At 33.1% G+C, this 9,393-nt stretch overlaps 1 protein-coding gene across 1 annotated transcript; it reads right to left on the bottom strand.

The window, feature by feature from the left end:
* Positions 1-3,074: 3,074 nt before the first annotated feature.
* LOC118058239 (peptidyl-prolyl cis-trans isomerase CYP38, chloroplastic) lies at positions 3,075-8,926 on the bottom strand. The gene is made up of 7 exons (XM_035070946.2): positions 8,613-8,926; positions 7,968-8,258; positions 7,668-7,867; positions 4,753-4,988; positions 4,406-4,548; positions 3,635-3,706; positions 3,075-3,529 (listed from the first exon to the last, which is right to left on the bottom strand). The coding sequence occupies exons 1-7, from the start codon at positions 8,784-8,786 to the stop codon at positions 3,302-3,304; spliced, it is 1,344 nt and encodes a 447-aa protein (XP_034926837.1). The 5' UTR covers positions 8,787-8,926; the 3' UTR covers positions 3,075-3,301.
* Between the last annotated feature and the right edge of the window lie 467 nt (positions 8,927-9,393).

The raw sequence follows: 9,393 nt of genomic DNA, 5'->3' as shown, positions 1-9,393 counted from the left end.
TGAGCACTCATGACATTATTTCAATATCCAATAGCATAAGTCCTTAGTACATTTTATTTTTCTTGTTTTTTGAGCATCTTCTCATAATGAGTAACATCATCTATAAAGGTATAAATATCTAGGTAATTGATTCCTATGAACCTCTTATTTATGTTTCGTTATATTTCTTTTAATAGTAACTTATGCACCCCTACTCATATATAATTATATTGTGCTTAGTTTTTAATATTCTAAATCATAAGGTACAACTTTCTATAACCTTACTTCGACTATTTAAGCTAGTTTATCTAATGTGACTTCTTGTTTTATCCTATATAAGTACTCAGAGAAATGAGTTTCCATCTCTTGATAATTATTAATTGAGTTGGGTAGTTGTGTGGAGAACCATTGTAAAGTTGTTTTGGTTAATGAAGGATCAAATAGCCTTAACTTTATAGTAGGGTTGGTTGAGTCTTCGTCATATTGATATGTGACTTAAAGATGTATTCCCTTGTTGTTTGGTTATTTTTCCTAGAAAATTACTTAAAATCAATAATTTTTATTTGTTTAGAGATTATGTATATTTTATCAACATATTAAAGGTATGAATAAAACAAGTCTTATTATTTATCCTATTGGCTAGTTCAACTATGTATCTCTTTTTTATTGTTGATCAATAATAGAGAATTGTTATTCAAAGGGGTCAAGGTTCTATTGTTGTCAAATAGTTAATGAGGAATACAATTTTCTAGTAATAGGTTATTATGTGGGATATAATTTTATGGGGTTAAGTAGTTAGCCTGTTGTTGTCTATATACCTGAAAAATAATTAGTATGTCAAGAGAAATTACATTAAAGGTTAGGCTATGTTTGTTATTGCATCTGATATATTGGGAAACACCATCCTATAATAAAGGCATACACATTCCAAACACCCTTATTATATTAGCAATTGCTTTAGATTTCCTTAGAATTTACCCCCAATTATTTATATTCATGTCTTATTAGGCTTATTCTAATAAATTTTAGTATGTGTCTGATTCAACTAATCAAATATGATTTATATGACTTTGGATGACCGCCATTATATTATTTTGGTAGGTTGTATTAGATGTGTTATCCATATCTATTTATAAAGCCCTCACATCAGTATTATAAATATTTATATGTTGATGTGAGATTCTCTTTCAAGAGCCACAATGGCCAGTTAATTGAAATTTACCACACAATTCCATCTGATCTATAAAATGGATACCTATACGATTGTGTATGGCATATTGATACATTAATATGCTAGTTTATGGTTGGCTATTGGAACAGATAGGAGTGTAAGATATGCATAAGGGCACTAGGGATGTATCCAAATGTAGTTATGTGTTGTAGTTTGCAATCATCTATTTTCACAATAAAAAATCAACTAACAAATCTTACAAAATTAAAAATAACTTCAATTGGAACAAAGGTCATGAATGAGACACATTACAATGATTAATATTACTATTTTTTTTATACGAGAAACACAAGTTTGTTCCATAGATCAATTTATTTTCTATTTATTAAGAAGCTGATTAGAGTGCGGTAAATATTATTTTTTAAAGTGTTTTTTATTTAAAAATATATCAAAATAATATATATTTTTTTATTTTAACATCAGCATATCAAAACAATAAAAAAACACTAAAAAAATATTAATTTAAAATATTTTCAAATAAAACAATTAAAAAAAAAAAAAAAAAAAAAAAACATAGTTGTACTACAATGTGCCTAAGCTGAGCAATTATTGCGTCCTCCTATGATGTGACGTAGGAGTGGAATTTCTCACCAGTGTAATTGGAGACTTGCTGAAATTATTACGTGGATAGGATTGAATTGAAGTTTCAGAAAGTTGAGTGAAAGGAACCTCAAATTATGTAAGTTGCTGAACATGAGGTGGTTGAGTAAACTCTTGAAGACATGTATGTGCACCTAATATGACCGAATTCAGTCTAATTTCCACTCAATGAAGGTGCAAGAAGTTGTTGACCCTCGTGATTGATTGCATATTGAAGTTTAGTTATCGAATATTCCTTAATATGGGAAATATTGAGCGATCGTTTATTGAATTGCAGGCTGATTAGTCATAACTTAACCAACATTTTTTTGGCCCTTAGAGTTGATTGGTTCGCCCTATAGTCGGTCATAAAAGCTGATTGTTTGGCCCTATAGTCGGTGCACATGCTCGGAATATAGCTGGCAACATGCCCTTGGAGTTCGAAGGGAATAGCAGCAGCAGCACAACTAAAGATTGTCCAGAAGGATAGAAATTCTTGGATGATTCCGTAGATCCTAGTTTATTCCTCGGTATGACATTATAGCGTCCCATCATTTGTGTCAATTTACGTGATGTCAAATTAAATCTTCCGAGGGAAAGACATATCTGGGATTGAACCTTTTATAGAGGCGACAATTACCTCTCAGGCGAATGAATTGTGAGTTTCACATTATACGCAAAGGAATGATAGTTAAGGTTCTTACATAAAGACATGGAAAGGTACATGGAGATCGTGGATATCAATTGAAGGAGATTCAATTCAAACTAAAGATCTTGGGAGTAATTTTCTGCTTTATTAATACAGATAAGTTTCTTGTTGATCTTCATGGATTTCTATAATGGTAGCTAAGCTTGTATGATGACTTCAGGAATACAAAGAAAAACTCGACTGGAAGGATGACTTGTACAGGATGGTGAGCTTGACTACAAGGGGAGTACTCGAATTTGCACGTTGTAATTTGTGAAATGCAGGAATGCCAAGTGTTACAACCATCAAACCTGGGGATGCTAAGTGTTACCACCATTAGACCACAAGAGGCCAGTGTAATTTACCCAATCGAGAAAAAAAGATGAATTAAAAAGCTCCATAAGTTTACCAAGTAGATGGAGGTGAAGGCAAGGATCTGCTTTTTCCATTCAAAGAAACACTGAGCGTCTAAAAAGTGATTCGGAGGTGAAGGCAAGGGTCTGCTTTCTTACATTCATGACATATCAATATTATCTTCAAGTAGAATTCTACATGATGCACAAACAGAATTTATTGCACAGAAACTTCGTCCAATACTATGGAGGAAAATTTTATTCAATGCCACAAATTACATAATAACGCTTATGGTTTGAGTATGCAACAAGATGAACGAATAGATTTTAAACTGGAATGCTACAATTCCCTGGTGATGAAAAGCTTGTAGTCATTTAATGAAATCAACAGATCACAAACTTCAAATCTATCATGGTATTTCATTTCAAGTAGTCACCAAACTCCTAGAAGCAGATCAAATACTGAATGGACTAACCGGCAATCTTATAGCTTGGATTAACCAAATTATTTAGGCCAGAAACCACTTGAATAGACTCTATGACATCACCAACCTTGAGATCTGCTAAAGAATCCTCATTTTCTGTAATATAACCAAAGACAGTATATCGACCATCCAATATATTTGCATTGCTGGGCGTTAGCTCACTTTCTTTTAGTAGCCAAAATACTTGGCTTGAAGCTGAGTTGCTCTCAAACTCCTGACAAAAATAAAATTTAAAATTTAAAACACGTCAACTTCCAGAATAATGGCATCGCCTGATACATCAAACACATGTGAGAGAGTTTAAAGTTCAAGTTCTCACATCTCTGGCCATGGCCATTGTTCCAAAAGCATTGAATGGAAGCCTTGTTTGAGCCTTGTATAAACCAAGCTCCTGTCAACAAACAAAGAAATGATATCAGAGAATCTTACAAAATCAAATATTTTCTGAAATAACAAGAGAGAACAATGAAATAAGATATGAAATAAACATGCAAGATATACCTTCAGGTAAAACAATGAAAATTTGACCAAATACCCAAAAATAATGAAAATTTTAACGCAAAATGTTGCGATTTCAATGCTATATTAAAGCTTCCACTGAGAAAGTGAGACTAAAAGAATTTGAACATTGTGGTACCACACAAATTAAGGCACCTATATGAAAAATCCATCACTGGAACAAGGAATACTTATTTTTCATCAGCTGTAATCAGCACTATGAATTTCAATCTGCCATATTTTTCTAATGACTAACTAATTAATCAAACTCACATGTTTGTTTAGTTATATAAAGGCCCCCGTGGTAAAAGGCAAAAAACTCTTGCCAGAAAAGGAAGGCACGACCCATTCCATGTGAGGGGTTGTACTTTTCTTAAAACTGCTGACTCAAGTGAGATAAACACAAAATCGTGTGATCATTCAACCGAACATAGGTTCAAGGGAGCCAAAATTACAGAATAGATTTAGTACAATTCTAATATGGACCTAGATAAAGTATACACCATAGATGAGACAAAAAATGCAACAAAACTAAGAATTTTTTGTCAAAGATCTTGTATTCTTTTTCAAATACGTATGAGTGCATTATTACCTCCAAAGTTGTCCCATAGAAAGGAAATTTCTCTCCATTCACCATGATTTCCAATGGTATTGTCCGAGTTTTCTCTGTACTAGGATCAATAAACCCCTCTGCAGGACCTTCAGGATCTCCGGTTTGAACAACAAAGCCATCCGCTGCAAGACATCCAAGGAAATCTTAAAGGTATTAACATAAACAAAATCTCAAACTAATGGAAACATTCCAATTTATGTTAGATAGTTATATTACATTGAAGTTATAAAGCAGTAAAAGGCAATTTTAGCACCATTTTGAGAGAAATGATGAACATGCATCCATCATTCAACTTTAATCTTATGTAGTTTCCTAAGATATTTTACCTCTTTGAATTTCCATTCCATCATAGAAGTGCCGTTCCACCAAGTCTAAAAAGTTCCCAGCTGTTACCGGAGCATTGTAACCATCTAGAATAATCCTGAAAACACACTCGTCTATATTGGGGTTGTCTTTAACCTTGACCTTCATATCCACAGTTGCTCTTCCCTTCAAGACAGGCATGCTCTGATATTCCTCAGGCACTTCGTATGGGAAGCCCTCCACCATATCCTCTTCAACACTGCAGAAATGCAATGCCCCAGGAAGATCTCAGCTGCATGTCAATGACAAGGATATGAGAATAGCTTTTATCTTAAGAAGATTAACTTTTTCAAGTCCTCAATTTTTTTTTTAAGAAATATGCAGGAGGCAGTTATAAAAGAGGTACCATACATGGGCACATTGTCGTCGGTGATCCATAGCATCATGGGAGTGGGAAAAACAGTAGCAATGGTAAGAACTTCAGCCATGTGGGGTATTGTTGCATACCAGATGTCATGAAGGAGGTCATTCTAAGTTCAATTTTTTTGAATACCATATGGTTGTGTTGGAGACCAAATCAATGTTGGTGCCCTAGACGTAAGATGCAAAGGGAAAATGATGCTTTGCAAATAAGATGGAGAAGGGAGAATGCTAAGCAAAGTTTCACGGAGGTATGTTTTATGAATTTATTGCCCTTTGACCTCAAATCATGCTTTGAAGATTACCAAATCTTTAACCATTGTGGAATATGCTAATATTTATGTGGGCAACAAAAGAATGAGATTTTGTATTTTATTTTATTAATCCTAACGTTTGCATTTGGTATGGGGTTAAAATAAAATTTTGAAGGAGAAGGGTTAAGGGATTAAGATTTAAAGGTTAAGTATTAAGGGTCTAAAAAGTGTTTGGCGTGAAATATTAAGGATGTTTAGGAGGAGTTGAAAATTATAGGGATAAAAGCGGGTCCTAATATAAATCAAATCAATTTTTAAATTAAATAAACTTGTAAAATATTAAATAATATTATACTTAGGTCTAAAATGAGAAGTGTAAGCGAAGAAAGAATAAAATTAATAAGCTTTAAACAAGTTTTATACAAAGAACATATCAACAAGGCATGATGGATTTCATGAAGAAACCAATCAAGAAATCCAGGAAGGAAGCAAAGTGGAGACTTAGATTAAGTGTTCAGTTTAATGGTCATGTAATCCAACTTGATAACACAATTAGATGGTTTTAATATAATCTAAAATAGAATTCACAAAGGTTAATCTATTAAAATTAAAATTTTGCATAAATCGATCGACTGTTTAGTGTTACCAAATGAACTTGTCGACCTCTTATTCATCAGTGATAAACACTTGAGAATTCTGCAGGAACCAATCGACCGTTTGAGCTATTAGTAGGATTATAACGGCTATAAATAACTATTTTTTCATAGAAACATATATACATAGCTTTTCTAATTGTTAAATTAAAGGGGGATTCAAAACATATAATGATATACAAGCTATTCTAAAAGTAAAAACACTTTAAAATCATCAATCATTTATTATACTCTAATTTGTGCTGTTAAACCTTCATAATCTATTACAAGAATATTCAATCTCATTCTCATTACACTTAAAACACCTTCAAATCCTAAGTGTTATCAAGTAAGATGTAGAGATATTAGAACTTCAATTGTAATATCCATTCTATTGAGAGATTCTTGTGAAAACAAAATACTATTATAAACCTTTGAGAGTCAGGTAAAAACTCTTGGTATTGAAATGGAAATGTCACCAATGGAAAAATCTTGAAAATGACATATCTTTAAGTGGACAAAATCTTGAAGAGAGTAGTGAAAAATCTTGAAAAGAAAATATTTTCAAGTGGTGTCAAAATCATGATGTGGGTTCACCAAATGATTATTGTATTCTTGGATTTGGACTAGTGAAGGAATGCAATATCTTTAAGTGGACAAAATCTTGAAGAGAGTAGTGAAAAATCTTGAAAATAAAATATTTTCAAGTGGTGTCAAAATCATGATGTGGATTCACCAAATGATTATTGTATTCTTGGATTTGGACTAGTGAAGGAATGCAATACTCAAGTATACTTTGGTGCTTGAAGTGTGGATGTAGACTTGTTGAACCATGTTAAAAACAAGTTTGCAAACTCTCTCCCTTATTTCTTTACTTTAAGTACTTTAATTATATTATTGGTTATTGTGTTTACTTAAAGTAATTTGCATTATTTGTAAAATTAGTGATACACCTAATTCACCCTCCTCTTAGGTGTTAAGTTGCCTTAATCCTTGAACAACATCTGCCAAGCTGTCCAATTGTACATCAATATCATCTTGTAAACACCTCATGGAGAAACATGAAACATCAAACGTTCAAAAACCTCTATTTAAGTATTCTTCATGGCTGTTCTTTCAGATGAATATTTATTACAAGGCTAAAGATATTGTGAGAAGCCAACTTGCAAACTTCACAAATTTTTCCAGGCTGTTATTAAAAATCAGATTCAGTGACATGAATTGATTTTGTTATTATCAGGTTGCAAACTTCACTAAACCTCTCCATTTCTGTAATTTGACATTAGATTCAACATGATATGATGAACCACAATCACTCCTGCGACATAAAATTTGACAAATATTTTATCCTTTATAACTTCATCACAGTTTCATCATTCCGTACAGACTGTTTGCCCTTTCCTTTTCTTTGCTAAGTACTTCTACAGTGGCAACCATGCCAAACCATTAGATGCAATCATGCAATCGTCATATTGCAGCAGCAAAAAAATAAAATATGGTATGGTACTAACAGAGAAAAGCATATGTCATTGAAGTGCAACAGGAGAAAAGTTGGGTCTTCAAGCACTTGACCCATTTTGAAGAAATCAAGAAGCTCAATCCTTAGCAAAATGATTCTAGTACAAAACTCACCTGCCAACATAATTAAGCAGCTCTTTCTGCTTAGTTGCAACTGCATCTCTGTTCCGACCCTCCACAATCTGTTGAAGTTCATTCATTCCAGTTTCAAGTTTATCAAGCAACTCCACTCCATGGTCCTTCTTTGATTCAGCTAAGCCCGAGATAATCAAACTCTTTCCCTGCTCAAGGGATCGAGATGCTTGCCTGACATTCTATATTACTCAAAAAGAAAATTTATGACTACCGTTAAGCCATCATATATCCAAAAAAAAAGAAAAAAAGAGGGGGGGGGGGGGGCTTAGGGTTTCTTACTCTCTCCACAGAATCAAGTGCCTTGACTCCAGCAACCTTGAGACTATCTGTGATATCTTCAAGTGGCTTCTGTACTTCCCTTATAGCTTTATTGTCAATTGGAAGAGCATATCTTAATAATGCACCCGGGTCCTTGATTGGTGGTCCAGATATTAACACTGAGAGATCAGGCATTGCTGGATTAGCTGCATAAGCGTTTGGAGACCAATCTACAAAAGGCATTCCTGTTACCAATCCAACCGCCAAAGCAATAGAGATTGCATATTCCTTAAAGGGAAATAACTTTTCATTCTGCACAAAAAAGATAAAATAAACTCTTATCATTATTCCTTTCAAGGCATTTCTATGTTTGCTGCAAAAGGAACAGGCTGCAGGCTTGCGACGGGAAAGGGAAATTCTTTGGCCGCCTGAGAAATTTAGGATAGCAACGAGCACAACAAAAAGTTGATGCCCAAGTTGTTTACCAAGTTAACCACATTGTGGGTTTTGTAGGTGCTCAGTTCAAAATTCTTTTACACGGAAGTTTAATAAATAATTCAAAACTGAATTAAAATGTCAAATCTAATATCATAAATCTGTTGAAAAAGACCAGATCTAATATATTCAATTGAAGGGTACCATATTCCAAACAAAAACAACAAATACCAGTTTATTATGAAGCTGAGCCTTCTGGGAGCTTTTGAGAGAACATCTGAGAGAGAGCTGCCTACTCCACCAAGCAGCATTGACATGGCTAATGTTTCCCCAAGGAATATGGCTTCTGGGTAGTTTGGAGATAGACAGGGAAGAACAATAGTGGCATGGGATTATAGCTGCCATGGTATTTAGTATTTCAATCCAATAGAGATTGACAAGACATATAACAACGGGGCAAAATGATAGCTAAATTGATGTCTGGTTTATGAGTGAGAGAAAGAGAGTACATTAGATAAGGTTTTGGGTTAGCTGGGAATAAAATAATGCAGAAGTCATCCTCACGATTTGGATAAGGTGCCTTTACTTTCAGATTTTATTTTTTTTTTTTTTTTTTTTTTTGAAGATAGACCCTTAAAATAAACAATTCATAATAATATTATTATATATTCATCATAAAAAAATATATTAAAAATATAAAAAATATTTTAAATATTTTGAGTCGAGCAACCAAATAATCAAATAAACTTCCGATTGACAATTATATTAGACCCTAGAGTTTTGTGCCTGGTATTATTACCCTACCTAAAAACCAAATAATCAAATAAACTTCCGATTGACAATTATATTAGACCCTAGAGTTTTGTGCCTGGTATTATTACCCTACCTAAAAACTTAAGTATGATAATCCTTAAATAACACAAGCAAACAACAAATAAATAAAAGATAATTTTCAATTTAGTTGTAGGAGAGAAAAAAAAAATACAAATAATTAAAAAATTATTTTACAAAA

The sequence above is a fragment of the Populus alba genome, chromosome 17, assembly GCF_005239225.2.
Source record: "Populus alba chromosome 17, ASM523922v2, whole genome shotgun sequence".
NCBI classification, from domain to species: domain Eukaryota; kingdom Viridiplantae; phylum Streptophyta; class Magnoliopsida; order Malpighiales; family Salicaceae; genus Populus; species Populus alba.
This window is presented reverse-complemented; position numbering and strand designations above follow the sequence as displayed.